The 21648-nt window shown below is 45.6% G+C and overlaps 2 protein-coding genes across 2 annotated transcripts; one reads left to right on the plus strand and one right to left on the minus strand.

The window, feature by feature from the left end:
• Positions 1-357: 357 nt before the first annotated feature.
• Positions 358-10394, minus strand: S100A1 (S100 calcium binding protein A1). Its single transcript, XM_058159829.1, has 3 exons — positions 10251-10394; positions 2321-2469; positions 358-705 (listed from the first exon to the last, which is right to left on the minus strand). Exons 2-3 carry the CDS (start codon positions 2459-2461, stop codon positions 562-564), a joined length of 285 nt encoding a protein of 94 aa, XP_058015812.1. The 5' UTR covers positions 2462-2469; positions 10251-10394; the 3' UTR covers positions 358-561.
• A 6768-nt stretch (positions 10395-17162) lies between these two features.
• S100A13 (S100 calcium binding protein A13) lies at positions 17163-20263 on the plus strand. The gene is made up of 3 exons (XM_058159828.1): positions 17163-17338; positions 18711-18934; positions 19971-20263. The coding sequence occupies exons 2-3, from the start codon at positions 18782-18784 to the stop codon at positions 20106-20108; spliced, it is 291 nt and encodes a 96-aa protein (XP_058015811.1). The 5' UTR covers positions 17163-17338; positions 18711-18781; the 3' UTR covers positions 20109-20263.
• The last annotated feature ends 1385 nt before the right edge of the window (positions 20264-21648 follow it).

The raw sequence follows: 21648 nt of genomic DNA on the forward strand, positions 1-21648 counted from the left end.
ACGCTGTTGCTGGTCTTTTAAGCCTTATGGGAGGGGCCAATCATCTCTTGGCGTTACTCCTGAGTCGTCCTCTCTGCTTGAGCTGCTATTACCTTCTGGCAGCTCTTCTCATGCGTGTATTAGGAACAGGCTCCTCCTGTTTCTCTGCCTCACTACTATCAGTCTCTGGAGGCTCCGGAGTCCGCACCTCACTCCCCTATGGCCCTGGCCCCACCTCTGCCTCATCGCTGTCCGACTCAGTTGCCAGCTCCGTAGGTAGCTGACAAACCATAACACCTCTTCCCCAACACCCCCAAGCCCCCCACCCCTGCTCTCCCTGTCCGTCCGTCCCCCCAAGAGACCAGACCACACGCAGTGCACACTAAACAACTTTAATCAGCAGCAGTGCTATCTCAGCAGGCGGTTTACAAGGCACCTCGGGGTGCTCCCAGCCGGGCAGAGAAGCCGCAAGAAAGAGGGGGGAGGGAAGCCATTGCGAAGGGGGATAGCAAACGGCCGCTGGGCTTGAACCCCCCCTCCAAAAAAAAAAAAAAACTCCCGCCAGAAGGGCCTCCGGCGAGCTCAGGTTTCCTCCGAAAAGAAAGGGTTGCAGGCCACGGTTAAGGCGGCCACCAGGACCATATACTCCTGGAAATCAACTTCCCCATCGCCGTTCTCATCCAGATCGTGCATGATCTTGTCCACCATCTCCGGATCTCTCTGAGTCTGGAAAAAAAGAAAGGATTTGGGGTGCCGTTCAATCCCCGAGTCGAAGGATACCGGCCGTCGGCCGTCCATCCGTCCCTCGTCCGCCTCCGTTTTCCCAGAACCAGACGTGTGGCTCAGGCTGCTAATGCAGTCTGTTATTAACAGCAGCTGCCTGCAATTACTGCCGGTTCAAGTCCCACCAGGCCCAAGGTTGACTCAGCCTTCCATCCTTTATAAGGTAGGTAAAATGAGGACCCAGATTGTTGGGGGGGCAATAAGTTGACTTTGTATATAAATATACAAATAGGATGAAGACTATTGCTAACATAGTGTAAGCCGCCCTGAGTCTTCGGAGAAGGGCGGGATATAAATGCAAATTTTTTAAAAAAATATTTTTTTCCTTTTCACAAAATGCAAGAACGGGACACGTGGGAGACCCCAGCTGGATTTCCCAGAATTTCTTTGGCCTGCAGTGAGGGCTTCGGTTAAAGCTTGAAGCCAACAACGGCGCTAGGTGACCGCACCGAAGGCTCCCCTTGTACAAAAGCTGGGCTTTTTGTGTTTAACTGACCCTGCAAAAAAATCTCTTTTTTTTTCCCCTGTCCACCCAGTCGGAGAATGGTCCAGCAAAAACTTTGTTATCTAAATTAAAGCCAATGCAAGAGGAAATAAATAAAATAAATTTAATTGAGTTTTTAAAAGTCAGCTTGGTATCCTGTTAAGGGGCTGGCCGAGAAACCAGGTGGCTGTGAGTTCTAGTCCCACCTTAGAAGTTGAGCCCTGACCACCCAGTTGGAGAATGGTCAACAGTCCACCAAAACCCCTGTTATCTAAATTAAAGCCAATGCACAAGAAAAGTAATTTGAGTTTTTAAAAGTCAGCTTGCTGTCCTGTTAAGGGGCTGGCCGAGAAACCAGGTGGCTTGTGAGTTCTAGTCCCGCATAGGCACGAAAGCCCAGCTGGGTGACTGTGGGCCAATCGCCAGGAGACTGGGAGTTCTAGTCCCACCTTAGAAGTTGAGCAGTGGTTGGTCACTAATCAGAACAGAGCCGGAAGGGACCCCGGAGGTCTTCTAGTCCAGCCCCCTGCTCAAGCAGGAGACCCTAGGCCTAGACCCATTCCAGACAAATGGCTGTCTAGTCTCTTCTTAAAAACCTCCAGTGTTGGGAGTACCCACAACTTCTGGTGGCGAGTGGTCCCACTGATTCATTGTCTTCACCGCTAGGAAATTCCTCCTTAGTTCTAGATTGTTTCTCTGCTTGGTTAGTTTCCATCCGTTGCCTTCTGGTGCTTTGGAGACTAGGAAAAAAAAACCCCTCTTCTTTGAGGTAGCCCCTCAAATACTAGACTACTGCTATCTTGTCACACACACACACACACACACACACACACACACACACACGTGGTCCTTCTCTCCTCTAGACTAGAACAAGGGTCTCCAACCTTGGACCCCTTTAAGACCTGTGGACTTCAACTCCCAGCTTTGCTGGCTGAGGGACTCTGGGAGTTGAAGTCCACAAGTCTTAAAGGGGTCCAAGGTTGGAGACCCCTGGACTAGAAGACCTCCAAGGTCCCTTCGGGGTGGGGGGTGGGCAGAAAAAACCCAATTTAAACAGAAGGACCGCGGAGGTACCTCCAAGAGGCAGCCCAGCTCGTTCTGCAGCAGCTCCTTCAGCTCCTTCTTGCTCAGCTTATACTTGTCGCCTTCTCTGCCGGAGTAGTTGTGGAAGACGGAGATGAGGGTCTCCACGGCGGTCTCCAATTGCGACGCCATCCTGGGGCCTACGGGGGGGAGGGGGGGGAGAGAGAGAGAGACGGAGGATGCTGAAGGCAGACACCTGTATTGCAAACCTCCTGGCATGGTCTGTCTAAAGACCATCTAGGAGGGAGGGAGGGAGAGAGGAAAAAAAACCCTTTCCTTTCCTTTCCTTTCCTTTCCATTCCTTTCTCCCACTTCCTTTCCTTTCCCTTCCCTTCCCTTCACCTATTTATCTATCCATCTATATTCCTCCCTCCCTCCCATCTTTTTCCTTCCTGTCTTCCTTCCTTCCCTTCCATCCACCTATTCATCTATCCATCTATAATCCTCCCTCCCTCCCACCTGTTTTCCTCCCTCCCTCCCTCCCCTTCCTTCCTCCATTCCCTTCCATCCATTTATCTACCCATCTACCTTCCTTCCTTCATACCTTCCTTCCCTTCTATCTTATCTATTTATCTATCTATATCCATCTATCTCCCTTCCACCCACCTGTTTTCCTCCCTCCCTCTCCTTCCTTCCTTCCTTCCCTTCCATCTACCTATTTATCTGTCCTTCTCTATTCCTTCCTCCCTCCCACCTGTTTTCCTCCCTCCTCCTCTCCTTCCTTCCTTCCTTCCCTTCCATCTACCTATTTATCTGTCCTTCTCTATTCCTTCCTCCCTCCCACCTGTTTTCCTCCCTCCCTCCCTCTCCTTCCTTCCTTCCTTCCCTTCCATCTACCTATTTATCTGTCCTTCTATATGCCTTCCTCCCTCCCACCTGTTTTCCTCCCTCCCTCCTTCTCCTTCCTTCCTTCTTTCCCTTCCATCTCCCTATTTATCTGTCCTTCTATCTATATTCCTTCCTCCCTCCCACCTGTTTTCCTCCCTCCTCCTCTCCTTCCTTCCTTCTTTCCTTCCATCTACCTATTTATCTGTCCTTCTATATTCCTTCCTCCCTCCCACCTGTTTTCCTCCCTCCCTCCCTCTCCTTCCTTCCTTCTTTCCCTTCCATCTACCTATTTATCTGTCCTTCTATATTCCTTCCTCCCTCCCACCTGTTTTCCTCCCTCCCTCCCTCTCCTTCCTTCCTTCGTTCCCTTCCATTTACCTATTTATCTGTCCTTCTATCTATATTCCTTCCTCCCTCTCTCCCTCCCATCTTCCTTCCTTCCTTCCTTCCTTCCTTCCTTCCTTCCTTCCTTCCTTCCTTCCTTCCTTCCCTGTAGACACTCTGTGTTGCACAGTTGGGCAGATCCGTATTTTCCAAATATCAGGGAAATATCACTGACATCCACCATCTGTTCTCCAACCATCCCTAAATCGAATAGCTGGCAACCGTCTCCAATTTATGACGGTCATGGCGACGCCGGGATCCCCTTTTGCGACCGTCCGAAGCCGGATTCATTTCCCCACCGCGTGACTAACTTATGAACGGCAGTGATTCACTTAACAACTCCGGCAAGGAAGGTCGCAAAACAGGGCAAAACTCGCTTCACGAACGTCACGAGCCACGGAAATCCGGGACGCCGTTCTAGTCGTAAGTCGAGGATTACCTATACGTCCAGGGAGGCTTTGGTTGCCGCCGCGGCCTCCCTCATCCAAGGAGTAACCGATACAAGAGACGAGGGATTGAGTGTCCCCGGCCAGCTCCGCTCGGACAATGGGGACCGTCCCCAGAGGCCGCTCGGATGACCGGCATGAAAAGGGTTTTTGTGGAACCAAAATCAGATGAGAACAGAGGAGCCGCGAAACCAGATACCGAGACGAGCAAAGGATCCGAGTTCGTGTTACGGGCCGGGAACCAGAAGGATGTCTAAATTATTTCGGCATAAATCATGCAAGAAGATGGCATGAATTATTGAATTGGGCTCTTGACTTTGTCCCGGGTTAAACAGCGGCCAGGCTGGATAGCAACGTCCAACTACCGGCGCGGGATCTCGAATACGAGTCCCTGATGGATAAAGCCAATCTGCGGATTGGTTGCTTGGAGATTCCGAAAGGGATAAGAGGCGGAGCCAAAAGGAAACGCCAACTCAGGATGGGGGGGCGGAGCCAGGAGCAAACGGGCCGCTCAGGAGGCGGAGCCAATGAACGGGAAGACTTCTTGGGGGAAGAGGTACAGATCGTCCTCGGTTTACGACCCCCTGTTGGGGGCGCAGCCTTTGCAAGTCGCGAACGTCGCTAGATGAAGAAAATTAAGGCGGAGAACCTTCCGCAAACACGGCACAAATCTGTCCCCTTGGTTGTGTTTGGGCAAAAGTGTGTTTGTGAAGCAATCGTGCTCGTAAAAGAAGTTCGTTTTGTCGGACAGGCAAGTCCTCGGCTTACAACCGTTCATTTAGTGACCGCTCAAACTTTCAACGGCACTCAAAAGAGTGACACTTAACTTTTTTCACACTTAACGAAATTCAGACGCTTGGCAACCGACTCACATTTACGACGGGTCACAGTGTCCCGAGGTTATGGCAATCGCCTTTTGGGACCTTCTGATACGTCAACGGGGAAGCCCAATTCGTTTAACGACCGTGGGAATTAGCTCGACAACTGCCGCGATTCACTTCCCAACTGGCGGCAGGAAAGGTTCGTAAAAATGGGGCGAAGCTCACTTTTAACCAGCGTCCCGCTCAGCCACAGAAAAAAAGGAGGGATCCCTTCCGGTCGTAAGCCGAGGACGAACCCCCCGCGTGCAATGCCAGCCATCCCTCACCAGAGGGCGCCCGGCCTTTCCAACCTCTCCTTTCTCAGCAAAGGTTAAAAATCTGATTTTGCAAGAGTTGAAGAGTGACAAATCCCAGCTATTTGCCGGGGTTGGGCCCTCATTCCAGCCCTCTGAATTCTGCTGGCTTTTCATTCTTCTATTTCTTTCATTTCCTGTCCCCGAAAAGAGTTGAGCAACTCTGGCCGAGTTCTTGTGGAACAGCTCCGGTCCTGTTTTTTGTTGTTTTTTGTTCCAGGACAGCTGCAATTTCCATCTGGAATGTTCCCGTAGCCACCCAAGCCACAAAAGTTTTGATTTATTTCCCAAACCCAAAACAGGCAAGGGAGGTTCCAGACCTACAAAATAATACCCTTTTTTGGGGGGGTTGAATTTGACCGGTATTTTCCGGTATTTTTAATCATTCTTGTATTTTTTTTATTATTATTATTCTTTTCGTATCTATTTTATTTGTACATTTTTCTTTAACATACACAAGTGCTTCGTGAACAGTGTATTGTTTGGGTTTATTTGCTTATATATAGTAAAAAAATATATATATCCAGTTTCTAATTTCTACCTCTATTGTCTAGCCGTTGCTAAAAACAAATCCCATATGGAAAAATATTCTCTATCTTCTTTATCCTTTATCTTTAACGTCAACATATTCATTTCTGCGCAATCTAGTATTATTTTTTCATCACACTTTCTTCGGGGTGGTGGTATTTCCTCATTTTTTTCCCAGTGCTGTGCAAATACAATTCTTGCTGTTGCCACAATATGCAGTATTATATATATATTTGTTTTCTGAGGTTTTCACGGGTGTTTGTATGTAGGTCTTTGGTTATTCGGGTTTTCTCCCGCGTAAAATTGGAAGTGTCTTGGCGACGTTTCGATGAAGTCTCATTCGTCATCTTCAGGCTTCAGTTTCGTGCTTCGGCTCTGGCGACGAAACGTCGCCAAGACACTTCCAATTTTACGTGGGAGAAAACCCGAATAACCAAAGACCTACATACAAACACCCGCGGAAACCTCAGAAAACATATATATATAATAAGACCGCCATTCAATGAACCCGGTTTCCCCCTGATTTTGCTCAGGGGAAGGTCACCAAAGGGGATCCCGTGACCTCCAGTTGCGACCGCCATAAACACAAGTCAGTTGCCAAGGGTCTAGATTTTGATCACGCGACCCCTGGGGTTGCTGCGTCGGTCGCAAGTGTGAAAAACGGTCACGCCTTTCGATGCCGTTGTTAACTTCGAACCGTCAGGAAACGAATGGGGTCGTTAAGTCAAGCTTGTACAGGATCTCCTGCTTGAACAGGGGGGTTGGGCTAGAAGACCTCTCGAGGTCCCGTCCGACTCTTTTTATTCTCTCTTCTTTCTGGAACGGCCGTTTATATCGGACTCGAGCGACTTATTCTTTCCTTTTTTTCGTTCTTTCATTTTGTTTTGGGCACGCCGGGCCCCAACGCGGAGAAAGGGAGGGCGAGACAGACACCAACACACATATACACACACAGCTATACACGCAAAAGCTGTTTACAACGTTTTGCTCTCTGCCCGAACAAAGCAGCCATTCAGATCTGCCAGCCTTCGCCCTTCCCCGTCTTTGGACTACAAAATGCCCCTTTCGAACAGGGAGGATATGGGGGACCGGGAGGACCAAATGAAGGGCAAAAAAACCCCCAAGAAACGGATTTAAAATCCCCCAAATCAGAAAAAGGCTCTCTCGCTGGAGGGCGGAGCGGGCAAAATTGCAAAGGATGGGGATTTTCAAACTTTTCCACAACTTTGCAAATCAAAAAAGAAATTGAAACCCACCCAAACTGGCATTAACAAGCCACCTGAAAACAGCCATTTGGTGGCCTCAGTTTCATGGTTTCTTCTTCTTCTTCTTCTTCTTCTTCTTCTTCTTCTTCTTCTTCTTCTTCTTCTTCTTCTTCTTCTTCTTCTTCTTCTTCTTCTCCTCCTCCTCCTCCTCCTCCTCCTCCTCCTCCTCCTCCTCCTCCTCCTCCTCCTTTTCTTCTTCTCTTCCTCTTCCTCCTCCCTCCTCCTCCCTCTCCCTCTCCCTCTCCCCCTTCTCCTTCCTCTTCTTCTTCCTCTTCCTCCTTCTCTTCCCCTCCTCCATCTCCATCTCCTCTCCCCTTCTTCTTCCTCTTCTTCTCCTTCCTCTTCCTCTCCTCCTCCCTTCCTCTTCCTTCTCTTCTTCTCTTCCTCTTCTCCTCCTCCTCTCCCCTTCTTCTTCCTCTTCCTTCCTCCTCATCCTCTCCTTCCTCTCCTCCTCTTCTTCCTCTTCCTCTTCCTCTTCCCCTTCCTCCCCCTCTCCTCCTCCTCCTCCTCCTCCCCCTTCCCCTCCTCCTCCTCCTCCTCTTCCTCTTCTTCTTCTTCTTCTTCTTCTTCATTTTCTGCCTGGTATATTCATGTTCCCTCGGGCTGGCTGAGTCTGGGTGATTTTAATTTGATTCCTAATTTATTTTTTATTTTTCTGTTCCTCCTCTCTTCCCTTCGGACCAAAATAAGTATCTCTCCAGAGTTTCCTGACACAGGTAGTTCTCGACAATTAACAATAGTTCACTTAGTGACAGTTTGAAATTACAAGCGAGTTACGACCATTTTTCACACTTACGACCCTCCCCGCCTCCCCGTGGTCACATCATCTAAATTCAGACGCTTGGCAATCGACTCCTATTTACGACGGTCGTAGTGGGGGGGGGTGTCATGTGGTCCCCTTTTGCGACCTGACGAGCAAAGTCAATGGGGAAGCCAAATTCACTTAACAACCGTGTTCCTAACTCAACGACGGCAGTGGTTCACTTAACAACCGGGACAGGAAAGGTCGTAAAAATAAACACAAAATTCACTTAACAACTGTCTCGCTTAGCAACGGAACTTTGGGGGCTCAACTGTGGTTGTCACAGATTCAGATTAACCGAGTCGGAAGGGACCTTGCAGGTCATCTAGTCCAACCCCTCGCCCGAATTTCTAATTTTTTTATTTATTTATTTTTCATCGCCGACCAGATTTTTAGCAGTTTTATTCTTTAAGGCTCGCCGAGCCTAGATATAAGATAAAATTTTTAAAAACCCAGCGAGTCGATCTAAAAACGACACAGGCAATTCTGCGGACTGGCAATTCTGATTCTTATCGCTTTTCATTTCGAATTTCCATTTCATCCAATCTGAAAGGAATGAATATGTAACATACTTTTGGGGTGTTGGCCCAAATACTTGTCGTGTTTTTGTAAGCGCGTCGGGGAGACACGGGGCTGTGTTATTATTATTATTATTAATTGCTCCTAGGAAAGACACGTACGCCGGCAGAGAGCTTCAAATCCCTGCCCGTATCAGCTGATAAATACATGATAAATAAATCACGCATGCCACACGTGTGTTTGAGGATGGGGAAATGGGCTTTTGCAACCCTCATTTAAACAACAATAACAACCAAAAAGAAAAGAAACGGTTCAGCAAATACAGGCAACTCCTATAGGTAAGCTGTTCATCGTGTTACAGCTAACACAAGCGAGGCTCAAATTCCTGTGACATTTTGCTCCGTTTAACAACCGTTTCTTGCCACGGTGGTTAAGTGAATCACGGCCGTAGTTACTAGCAAGGTCATTAAGCGAATCCGGCTCCTCCCCCTTGATTTTTTTTTTTCTAAAGGTCACGTGAGCCCAGGATATCACGACCCGAATTTTGGTCACGTGACTGCAGGGCTGCTGGGACGGTCGTAAGTTTGCAAAAAGGGACCTCAGTCCCTTTTTTTCAGTGCCGGTCACTAAACGAACCAACTGTCGTAAGTCGAGGACTACCTGCGAACAGCCGAAGAAATTCGGAGTTTGTCTACTGCCAGTGATGACGATTGGCGGAGGGGACAATAAGAGATCCATTCAGCTTCGAAATCCCCAGTTTTTCTACCCCAAACGCCCAAATTATTCGCAGAAGCTTCGAACTGGACCGATTGAGATGAATTTCTCAGCTTTTGAGTTCCATAGGGCAGCTCCTGCCCATGCGCAGAGGGCTTCGCTCATTTTCTAGGGAAAATGACATTTTCACAAGCCTACCCCATCCCCTTCCTTTTTCAACCATATATTTGAATTATTTTACAGGTTTTTTTTAACGATTTCTCTAATATTTTTCCCCTTTATTACGCTGACTCTCAGAAACCTTTGCAATAATTTATTTATTTATTTTTTTGCAAATTTTACTCCTTGGGCCAGCTCCAAATCGTGAATATTTGGGGACCTAGGAAAAATTTCTCACCGGGTTTAGATTTTTAAACTTCATCTCCTCCAGCCGTGAATTTTTGCAAAAATATTCCCCACCCGTTTTCTTCGGCCAAAGCAGGAAATCTTCCCCCCCTCACATAAGGAAAGAAATTCCCATTTACAGCCAAGTGGATGATCAAAATATTCCCATTATTCCTCATCATGGCACTCTCCTAAAACCACCCAACCTAGCTGAACGGGAGAAAAATACGATTTTAACAACAACAACAACAATAATAATAATAATAATAACCCACAAAGTCAAGTTTGCATGCATAGGAGAAAAATGTCATTTGCTTTTCCAGGTTTACCGTGAAAAACCAAGGCACTGGGTCCCCCTAATCCTGGTTAGTTTAAACCTAGATTAGGCTTCAGTTTCTGCTTCGGGAGCGTGGGATGCTAAACTTAGTTAACATTGGCTTAGTTGGTTAATCGAGGGACGTTAGGCTCCCCAAACTGGGTTAGTACTTCAACTAGCAGGTTTCCCGAAGGTTTTGCGAACGCACCTTCTCCTCCCCGCTTCCCTCCCTTTGCCACTCATCTTGGGAAAGGGGGAAAAATAAAATCCACTGAAAATGCAATTCATGAATTCAGAGTAAAAGTGTCATTTTCGGGAAAGGGAGGGGGACGCAAAGATCCACCTCGCACCACCTCTGGAGACCCTCCCCACCTCTGAATATCTTCGGTGAAGTTTTTGCATTGGTGAATAGCATCACGAATGCAGATTTTATATTTTTAATTTTTAATTTTTTTTTGCAGCTGGGAAATCTGGGGTAGGGGTGGTGGGGAGATTTGAGGTGGGGTGGGATGGTGGGGAGATAGAAACACGTCAAGGGTTGCAGAAATGAGAAAGACTTACTGCACAGGAGGGTGGATGGATTGGCTGGACGGATGGCTGGATGGATGGAAGGAAGGAAGGAAGGAAAGAAAGAAAGAACGGTGGGGGGGTGGGGAGTGAGTTTTGCCCTAAAATCCAAGCCACGGACCACCCCTCCCTGACCCTCCCCACCGGGGACGACCAATAGGGAAGGCCTGGCAAGCCGGCACCGGAGACAGATGCTGGCTTGTTTGCCGCCTGCAGTCAACAAAGACCGATTGTGTTGCAGTCTCCCTGCAGGGAGCTGGCCACCCTGTTTCCTAAAATATAACCCTGAGGGAGGGGGCTGCTTTTGGCCCGGCACAGAGCTGACTTGCAAAAGCTTCGTTTAGTGACCGTTCCAAGTTATGACGGCACAGGGCGGGGGGGGAGAAGGGAAGGGACCAGGGAAGGGCACCCCCCACCCCGTTTCTCGCCCCGTTGCAAGCATTCCCCGTGGTCCCGGGATAGAAATTCGGACGTTAGGCAACTGGGTTTGCGTTTATGACGGTTGCAGCCGGAAACAATCTAGGAAGAGCGTCGTGGGGTCAGACAGATGCCCTCTGGGGAGCCCCCTGGCTTGCCTTCCAGAAGTGGCGGGGCCTCCAAAACGGGAGGTTTTTAAGAAGAGATTGGACAGCTGTTTGTCTGAAATGGTTTAGGGTCTCCTGCCTGAGTGGACTAGAAGACCTCCAAGGTTTCTTCCAATGCTTTTATTCTGTTATTCTACTATCCTTCCTTCCGTCCTTCCTTCCTTCCTTCCTTCCTTCCTTCCTTCCTTCCTTCCCTCTATCATCTCCTTTCTTCCTTCCTTCCTTCCCTCTATCATCTTCCTTCCTTCCCTCTATCATCTCCTTCCTTCCTTCCCTTTCTCATCTCCTTCCTTCCTTCCTTCCTTCCTTCCTTCCTTCCTTCCTTCCTTCCTTCCTTCCTTTCTTCCTTTTCTTCCTTCCCTCTATCATCTCCTTCCTTCCTTCCTTCCTTCCTTCCTTCCTTCCTTCCTTCCTTCCTTCCTTCTTTCTATCATCTCCTTCCTTCCTTCCCTTTCTCATCTCCTTCCTTCCTTCCTTCCTTTCTTCCTTTCTTCCTTTTCTTCCTTCCCTCTATCATCTCCTTCCTTCCTTCCTTCCTTCCTTCCTTCCTTCCTTCCTTCCTTCTATCATCTCCTTCCTTCCCTTTCTCATCTCCTTCCTTCCTTCCTTCCCTTTCTCATCTCCTTCCTTCCTTCCTTCCTTCCTTCCTTCCTTCTCACTGGAGGTTTTCAAGAAGAGACTGCACTACCATTCGTCTGAAACGGTCCAAATTCTCCTGCTTGAGCAGGGGGGTTGGACTAGAAGACCTCCAAGGCCCCTTCCAACCCTGTTATTCTGCCATGCCCCGCTGGGATCCTCCGGCCATCAGCTGGCGTTCCTAGATAGACGTGACTCTAAGCACTACACGGCGCTGCCTCTTAAGTCATCCGGGCTGCCTTTCCTCCTGAAAACCTGCCCCGGCTCGCAGCCTCTGTCTGGCGGGCGGGCAGCCTGGGAAAAACAAGCAGCGGGCAGCCCAGGTGTGTCAAGGGCAAGCGGGCGTGCCCGGGCGAGCACCAGGCGCCTCTGGGAGGGGACTCCAAGCCCCAACATCTGGAAGCCCAGAGAGAGGCTCCCTCTGACACACACCCCTCGCAGCAGCTGGCTGCGGCCCAGGATAAACCAGTCGGTCCCGCCAGTCTGAGTTGGGTGGGGCAGAAGCTGGCCTGGCGCTCTCTCTTGGGTCTCTGCCGCTGAGCAAATGGGGAGGCCGGGCTCACTGGGTGCAGAATGCGAGATTTGGGGGGGGGGGATGGGGGCTTTGATGAGGGGAGGGAGAAGAGTTGGGGAGGAGAGAAGGTGGGCTTGGGAGTGATTGGAGTTGGTAGGATCTGGTGAGATAATCTATCTGTCTGTCTATCTATCTATCTATCTATCTATCTATTATATTTTCTAATTTATATTATCAATTACATCTATCTATCTTCTGTCTAGTTTATATTATCAATTACATCTATCAATCTACAGTATCTATCTATCTATTCTAACTAAGTGTTGTACCTTGATGAAGGTATCTTTTCCTTTATGTACACTGAGAGCATATGCACCAAGACAAATTCCTTGTGTGTCCAATCACACTTGGCCAATAAAAAATTCTATTCTATTCTATTCTACTCTACTCTACTCTCTTTCCCCTCCCCTATTGTCCATTATTCTACTCTACTCTACTCTACTCTACTTTCTATTCTATTCTATTCTATTCTATTCTATTCTATTCTATTCTATTCTATTCTATTCTATTCTAATCTACTCTACTCTATTCTCTTTCTCTTCCCCTTCCCTTCCCCTCCCCTATTGTCTATCATTCTATTCTATTCTACTCTACTCTACTTTCTATTCCATTCCATTCCATTCCATTCCATTCCATTCCATTCCATTCCATTCCATTCCATTCTATTCTATTCTATTCTATTCTATTCTATTCTATTCTATTCTATTCTATTCTATTCTATTCTATTCTATTCTATTCTATTCTACTCTACTCTATTCTCTTTCTCTTCCCCTTCCCTTCCCCTTCCCTTCCCCTCCCCTATTGTCTATCATTCTATTCTATTCTACTCTACTCTACTCTACTCTACTTTCTATTCTATTCCATTCCATTCCATTCCATTCCATTCCATCTTCTCTTCTTCTCTTCTCTTCTCTTCCTTCCCTCCCTATTGTCCATCATTCTACTCTACTCTACTCTACTTTCTATTCTATTCTATTCTATTCTATTCTATTCTATTCTATTCTATTCTATTCTATTCTATTCTATTCTATTCTATTCTATTCTATTCTATTCTATTCTAATCTACTCTCTTCCCTCCCTATTGTCCATTATTCTACTCTCTACTCTACTCTACTCTACTTCTATTCTATTCTATTCTATTCTATTCTATTCTATTCTATTCTGTTCTATTCTATTCTATTCTATTCTCTATTCTATTCTAATCTACTCTACTCTATTCTCTTCTCTTCCCTTCCTTCCCTCCCTATTGTCCATCATTCTATTCTATTCTACTCTATTCTATCTATTCTATTCATTCTATTCCATTCCATTCCATTCATTCCATTCCATTCTATTCTACTCTACTCTATTCTATTCTCTATTCTATTCTGTTCTATTCTATTCTATTCTATTCTATTCTATTCTATTCTATTCTATTCTACTCTACTCTATTCTCTTCCCCTTCCCCTTCCCTTCCCCTCCCCTATTGTCCATCATTCTACTCTACTCTACTCTACTTTCTATTCTATTCTATTCTATTCTATTCTATTCTATTCTATTCTATTCCATCTTCTCTTCTCTTCTCTTCTCTTCTCTTCTCTTCTCTTCTTCTCTTCTCTTCTCTTCCTTCCCTCCCTATTGTCCATCATTCTACTCTACTCTACTCTACTTTCTATTCTATTCTATTCTATTCTATTCTATTCTATTCTATTCTATTCTATTCTATTCTATTCTATTCTATTCTATTCTAATCTACTCTATTCTATTCTACTCTACTCTCTTCCCTCCCTATTGTCCATTATTCTACTCTCTACTCTACTCTACTCTACTTCTATTCTATTCTATTCTATTCTATTCTATTCTATTCTATTCTATTCTATTCTATTCTATTCTATTCTCTATTCTATTCTATTCTACTCTATTCTCTTCTCTCTTCTCTTCTCTTCCCTTCCCTCCCTATTGTCCATCATTCTACTCTCTACTCTACTTTCTATTCCATTCCATTCCATTCCATTCCATTCCATTCCATTCCATTCCATTCCATTCTATTCTCTATTCTATTCTATTCCTATTCTATTCTATTCTGTTCTATTCTATTCTATTCTATTCTATTCTATTCTATTCTATTCTATTCTATTCTATTCTATTCTATTCTATTCTATTCTATTCTATTCTATTCTATTCTATTCTATTCTAATCTACTCTACTCTATTCTCTTTCTCTTCCTCTTCCCTTCCCCTCCCCTATTGTCTATCATTCTATTCTATTCTACTCTACTCTACTTTCTATTCTATTCTATTCTATTCTATTCTACTCTACTCTACTCTACTCTACTTTCTATTCTATTCCATTCCATTCCATTCCATCTTCTCTTCTCTTCTCTTCTCTTCTCCCCTACCCGTATTTGAGGCAGGGGGGTTAAAAGGGGGTTCGGTGGAGGGGGCACCCCACTCTTCCATCAGCCATAATGAGGAGGAGGAAGGACTGGAGAGAGACAGGGAAAAAAATGAGACTCAACTCAACCGACATCACCGTGGAAGAGAAGAGGGGGGGAAAAATGAAATGAAAAATTAAAGAGCGCGTGATTTAGGTAGAAATATTTGCGTGGGGAGTGGGGGGTGGGGGGGAGGCAGAGACAGAACAGGCCCGGCTGGTGGGGCTACTTCACCAGCACCCACAATTCCACGTCATCCGAAACGTGTCGGGGCCCGGCTGGGCAAGGATACGACAATTTGCACAATCGCCCCACTGCCGTTCTTGCAAGTCCAGGAAGGAACGAATGCATTGCTACACACCAGGAAGTGGAGAAGAGGAGAAGAGTGTCTCTGAGCATGGGCAGAAGGCATGTCCCTTCTCTACCTCTTGGAGGCGTGTCTTGAATGGGCCGAATAAAACCAAACCTCTGTCTTTCTCAATCTTGGCAAAGTTTAGAAAAGGGTGGACTTCAACTCCCAGAATTCCCCAGCCAGCATGCTTTAAGATGTTTGGACTTCAACTCCCAGAATCCCCCAGTCAGCCTGCTTTAAGATGGGTGGACTTCAATTCCCAGAATTCCCCAGCCAGCCTGTTTTAAGAGGGCTGGACTTCAACTCCCAGAATTCCCCAGCCAGCCTGTTTTAAAAGGGCTGGACTTCAACTCCCAGAATTCCCTAGTCAGCATGCTTTAAAATGAGTGGACTTCATCTCCCAGAATCCCCAAGACTAATTCGGAGCCAACCAGATTCTTATTCCCCCATCAGAATAGCCTGGGAACTCTTAAAGAAAATCTCCCTCGCAAGGCAAACAGCCTCATTGTTCCAGATTCTGGATTCAGAGGTAGACTGCAACTGAGGCTGGAGGTTCCTCGGATCTGCCACTAACCTGAGATATACAGCAGGCAGCTTTTTCTGGGGGAATGATTCCACCCGAAGGGGGGCGGGTGCTCTTCAACTCTCAGCCTTCAACTAAAAATAAAAAGAAAAAAGAAATTTATGCTAATTGTGTGTTGTTGTTTTTAGAAAGCAGCTTCTGTGACTCACCTCTTCAAACCGCAACTCTTAAAGGGGAAATTGTGCAGTTGTTGTTTTTTAATCTGATGGTGGGCAGAAGGACCCTTCCCTCTTTTGGGAGAATAACTCACCCAGGATCGCTCTATCTATCTGTCTGTCTGTCTGTCTGTCTATCTATCTATCTATCTATCTGTTTCTTCTTTCTCCTCCCTGCCTCCCTGCCTCCCTGCCTCCCTTTCTTTTTTCTTTCTTTCTCTCTCCCTTTCTCTTTTTTCTTTTTCTACTTTCTTTCTTTCTCTCTCTCTCTCTCCCTTCCTTCCTTTTCTTTCTTCTTTCTTTCTTTCTTTCTTTCTACTTTCTTTCTCTTTATTTCTTTCTCTCCCTTTCTTTTTCCCCTCTCTCCCTTATCTTTTTTCTTTCTACTCTTTCTACTCCTCTTTCTTTCTTTCTACCTTTCTTTCTTTCTCTCCCTTTTTTTCTCTCTCCCTTCCTTATCTTTTTCTTTCTTTCTACTCTTTCTACTCCTTCCTTCCTTCCTTCCTTCCTTCCTTCCTTCCTTCCTTCCTTCCTTCCTTTCTTTCTTTCTTTTTTCTTTTCTTTTCTTTCTTCTCCTCCATTATATCTGAGAAGATATGGGTTTCCGGTTTTTTCCCACCCCTATCTTCTGATTTCCCAAATTGGCTGGAGAGCAACGGAAAAAGTTTAAATTCAGTTGAGTTTCTGCAGAGGGCAAACTTAAGTCAGATCTGGTCCCCGGGAACCCTCCAAGCCAGGTTTTATATCAGAAAAGGTTTATATCGGAAGAATTTTATACTAAAAATGGACTGTGTTTTTGTATCGTATTTGGAGTTGCCCGGCGCAATAGTTCCCCTTTCATTTCCTTTCTTCTCTTTTCACCTCGAGTCCTTTCCCTCCCCTCTCCCTTTTTGCCTTTCCTTTCTCCTTTCCTTCTTTCCTCTTTTTTCCTTTCTTTTCCATTCATTCCCTTCCCTTCTTCCTCCTTCCCTCCTTCCTCTTTTCCTTCCCCTTCCCCTTCTCCTTCTCCTTCCCTTCTTTCTTCTTTCTCCTTCCCTTTCCTTCTTCCTTTTTCCTTCCCTTTCTCCTTCTCTTCTTCCTTCTTTCTCCTTCCCTTCCTTTCTTCCTTCTTTCTCCTTCCCATTTTTCCTCCTTTTTCCTTCCCTCCTTCCCTGCCCTTTGTCCTTCCCTTCCCTTCCCTTCCCTTCTCAAGCCCCATTTAACCCTGGCTAGAAGCATCCTTAAATTTTGCTCAAGGAAAAGTTGGGGAAACTTTTTACCCCCTCGGGAAACAAAACAATTTGGGGACAGGGCCTTCCCGACCCAACCCAACCAACCAGGGACACATCCTGTTCCTCCATCAGGCTAAACAAGCGCCCATCTCTCTTTTCCTGGTTCCTGTGCCAAACCAAGGGAGAATTCCGATCTGTTTTGGGGAGGAAAAAACAGGGTTTTCCAGTCTACGGGACGCTTCGTTCCAGCCTTGCAAACCTCTCACACAAATGCCCTCTTGATGCCCCACAAGGTCCAGTTTTGTTCTGCGGGATGTGCAGGGGTGGGTGGTTTATTTTAAAACCCCGGCCACTCGGGTTTGGAATCAGAGTTTCCAAAGAAAACTCTGTTTACGGGTGAAAAAGCTTTGCAGAAGGTTTGCCAAGAGGGGAGGAGAGTCAACTGGCTGTGGAAAGAGAAACCAAATACTCCAAAGTAATCTTCCCTTCCCCACCTCCCGATCCCCGGCCCTATAAAACGCTCCCCATCCACCCTCCCACTTGGAGGCTTTCATTGCAAGGGACCAAGGTTGAGGTAAGGGGTCCTGCGGCTGCGGGAAGCGGCCATGGGGTGGGGTGGGGGGATGGGACACAACGGATGGGGAGGGAGGGGGAGAGGCTGGGATTTCCCTTCACTTGGAGGGCGCGTGGGGCCTGGAGGAGGTGGGTTTGGCTTTGTCCAATCTATGAATGAATGTTTGGGGGTCAGTTAATCTTTGGAAAGGCAGACAGACAGAGCCAGGAGCTAGGTGTGATAGGAAGGAAGGAAGGAAGGAAGGAAGGAAGGAAGGAAGGAAGGAAGGAAGGAAGGAAGGAAGGAAGGAAAAAAGAAAGAAGGAAGGAAGGAAGGAAGGAAAAGAAAAAAAGAAGGAAGGAAGGAAGGAAGATATAGAGGGAGGGAGGAATAAACAGATGGAGAGGAAGAAATGGAAGGAATATACAGATACAGAGGGAGGGAGGGAGGGAGGAAGGAACAGTTAGAAAATATTCGTAAATGGATGGATGGATGGATTAGTAGATTAGATTAGATTAGAGTAAAGATGAAAGAAAGAGAAGAGAGACAAAAGAGAAAGAAAGAAAGAAAGAAAGAAAGAAAGAAAGAAAGAAAGAAAGAAAGAAAGAGAAGAGAAGAAGAGACAAAAGAGAAAGAAAGAAAGAAAGAAAGAAAGAAAGAAAGAAAGAAAGAAAGAAAGAAAGAAAGAGAAGAGAAGATTCATAAATAGATGGATGGATTAGTAGATTAGATTAAAGATGAAAGAAGAGAAAGAAGAGAGACAAAAGAGAAAGAAAGAAAGAAAGAAAGAAAGAAAGAAAGAAAGAAAGAAAGAAAGAAAGAGAAGGAAGAGAAGATTCATAAATAGATGGATGGATTAGTAGATTAGATTAAAGATGAAAGAAAGAGAGAGAGAGAGAAAGAGAAAGAGAAAAAGAAAGAAAGAAAGAGAAGGAAGAAAAGATTCATAAATGGATTGTTGGATGGATTAGCAGATAGATTAAAGATGAAAGAAAAAGAAAAAGAGAGAGAAGAGAAAGAAAAAGAAAGTAAGAAAGAAAGAGAGAGGAGAGAGGAGAGGAAGGAAGGAAGAGTTTAAAAAGATTAGTAAATGGATGGATGGATTATAGATTAAAGATGAAAGAAAAAGAAACAAACAAACAGGAAGGAAGGAAACTACAAAACAAATTTTAAGATGAAGTTCAGATTAAATGTATTTAGGATCTCTTAACAACCCTCCTTGCTTAGCGACTGTAGGGGCCGATTCCAACCACCGTCGTTAAGCCGAGGAGTAGTACCTGCACCTCCTGGGATCGCTCCCTTTTCAACGCCGTCTCCATGAAATGCATCCTCATAGCTTTCTTCTTCATCACCCCCGCCGTTTCTCTCCCCCCCCCACCTTCCTCTTCCTCAGCCGGCCTGCCTCACCCGCACATCTGACAGAAGACGGACACGCAAAAACACACACCCGCACACCCGCTCGCCATGACCAGCAGCGAACTGACCGAGCTGGAGAAGGCCATCGACAAAATTGTCGACATCTTTTTCACGTACTCCGTCCGTGAAGGCAACCAAGCCACGCTCACCACCGGCGAGTTTAAAGAATTGGTCAACATCCAATTGCCCAACCTTATGAAGGTGGGCACATCCAGGGGAAGGGAGGGGGGGGAAATGGGGAGGGGGGGGCACCTGGTTTAGTAGAAGCGGGGGGGTGGGTGGGGTGGAGGGGGCATTTCCCCCCCCCTTTTTTTAAAAATAAATTTTTTGTGTCCTTATTTTTTCCTTCATACGTGCGAGGGGAACCTTTTACCTTCACTAGATATAAATATATATTTGAATGAATTTCTCTTCTTCTTTTTTTTTTGTAAGAAGTTTTTTATTTTTTTTTAACACACACACCCCAAACATACATTTTTTTCTGAACAGAATATTGGCCAGGTTTCAGATTTATACAACTTTTAGTTCTCTTCCAACGCATTTTGTATGTTTACATTAATATTTTTTTTTCCTTTTCTCTCTCATTTTTGTTTTCTTTCCTTTATTTATGTTGTATATCTAATCTTAAGCATTCGCCCTGAGTTCTAACCATTTATCAACTTCCCATTTTTTTTCTCCCTTTCTCATTATTCCTTCTAAAATTAAACCGTTTATTTCCAAATCAATCGTTATCAAAATTGATATTTGTAAAATTTTATATATACTACTTATCAAACGTTCATATAACATTCAACTGTTTATAAATTTATAACTCTTTATAATAAACCACAATCAAAAAAGAAAAAAAAGAAACTTAGTTGATCTTCATAACATAATATCATTTCTAATGCTTTAAGTGAATTCCATACTTACAATTAAAGACTTTTTATATATATATATATTTTTATTCAAAAAGTTTTACAGAAAATTTTTTTTATAAAAGACTTTTTATATTTTTTATATAAATATTTATATAAAAATATTTATATTTTATATTTTCAAATTCCATTCTTAATATTTAAACCAGGGGTCTCCAACCTTGGCAACTTTAAGACTTGTGGACTTCAACTCCCAGAGTTCTGGGAGTTGAAGTCCACAAGTCTTAAAGTTGCCAAGGTTGGAGAGCCTTGATTTAAACCATTCAATATATTGTCAGCTATTTTTTTCCCCCTCTTATTTTATTTCTCTTCTTTTGAAGAACGTCGGGGACCTGGACGAGAAGATGAAAACCTTGGACGTCAACCGCGACCAGGAGCTGAAATTCGGAGAATACTGGCGGCTGATTGGCGAACTGGCCAAGGAGATCAAGAAAGAAAAAGTGGGGAAGAAGAAATGATGGAGTTGTGGAGTGTGGATTTGTGCGTAGAGGAGAAACAACCGGGACCAGGAAACCATCCAGTTGCGTGTCGGCGGGAGGACAACAAGACATCAAAAGTCATCAAGTCTCTTTCGCAGCTTTTTAAAATTCAAATAAATCAAATAAATTCCAAACCGGTGGTTTTTCAGCGTTGGATGTTTCAGACCAGAAAGATATGTCCGGGTTGACATGTTCACACGTATGTGTGTTTGAAAGAAACGGGAGGGGGGGGTGAAGGAGGAGAACAGATCCGGGAACATGTCATGCCTCCTGTTCCAAGGTCCCATAACACATAGTTGCTAGGTGAACAACAGCAATTTACTAAACGTTGAGTAGATAAGACAAGATGGAGCAGCCCAACGAGAGTTTATTAGGAAGGAAGAGAAATCTGGGGTGAACACGCAGAAGAGACGCCAATGTCCAGGTTGAATTCTGGAAAGGGTGGTAGAGAAGAGCAACCAAGAGGATTGAGGGGGCTGGAGGCTCAAACATACGGAGAACGGTTGCAGGAACTGGGCACGGCTAGTTCCATTTAGGGCTCAAGCCAAGTCAGGAACATCTTTTGAGGGTCTCCTTGGTCCCAATCCATCTCTCCTTCTTGTCTTAACCAACCTTCTTCACCATGGGCTCATCCAGTGTCTAGAAGGTTGAGTCCCATCTCCACCAGACTCTTCTGTCTTGACTTTTGGGCCTGGTGATCACCCTACTAAGTCTTCCTCCAGATCTTGGTTCATCCAGAAGGTCTACTGTACTTAGCCAAGAACTAAGATGGTCATTTTCTTCTCTGGGAGCTCTCCCTGGTCCTGAAACAACTATCCCTGGGCCACGAGCCAAGCAAGGTAGGTCAACCCCAGGCAGATGGCACCAGGAATGGTTGTGAGATAAGGTCGCTCTTCAAGATCTTCCTTCAAGACAACTCATGATATTTGAAGATTGCTTCCATATTTTTAGAAACACAACCTCCTCAAAGTGATCTCTGACCTCTCCTGGGAAGCCCCCCCCATCTTGAAGATCCTTAGATGAGACCCATAAGATATAATCCCAACCACTATTAGTAGAACAAGGTGGGAAGGACCAACCAGATGCCCCAGGAGAAAATATCTCCTCAGCTTCACTTCATCCCAAGTCTTCCTTGGTCCTCCGCATTGTCTCTCCTCAATGCTAGTTGGGCAACACATAGCAACCCCGCCCACCCACCCAGGCCAAGTAGGCAGGGCCACACACTCCCCATCCACCAACTCCTGGAAGCTGCCGAGATGCCTCCACCAACCCTTGGCGGAGAACCAAGACCAGCTTGACGAGTCGTGAGGAATTAAGAGCCGTCTTCGCAACTCAAACCGGATATGAAGCATCTTGAGTTCCTGCAAGCACGCGTCGGATACGGGGAGCGGATTGTGGCAGAGTGAAGTAGGTGCCGAAGAATTTGAGTCTGCGGGGCGTTGATCTGTCACCGCCGGTGACCATGGAGACGGGATTAGCTGCTCAGTTGACAGGGCAGCTGATCCCAAACGCCAGGTGT

The sequence above is a fragment of the Ahaetulla prasina genome, chromosome 17 (genome assembly GCF_028640845.1).
Source record: "Ahaetulla prasina isolate Xishuangbanna chromosome 17, ASM2864084v1, whole genome shotgun sequence".
NCBI classification, from domain to species: Eukaryota; Metazoa; Chordata; class Lepidosauria; order Squamata; family Colubridae; genus Ahaetulla; species Ahaetulla prasina.

Bases quoted from the DNA above. Each gene is read 5' to 3' on its own strand.
- S100A1 (XM_058159829.1), bottom strand. From the start codon at position 2,461: ATGGCGTCGCAATTGGAGACCGCCGTGGAGACCCTCATCTCCGTCTTC. The intron at 706-2,320 runs GTACCTCCGCGG...CTTTTTTTCCAG, and splicing joins AGCTGGGCTGCCTCTTGGAG to ACTCAGAGAGATCCGGAGAT.
- S100A13 (XM_058159828.1), top strand. From the start codon at position 18,782: ATGACCAGCAGCGAACTGACCGAGCTGGAGAAGGCCATCGACAAAATT. The intron at 18,935-19,970 runs GTGGGCACATCC...CTTCTTTTGAAG, and splicing joins AATTGCCCAACCTTATGAAG to AACGTCGGGGACCTGGACGA.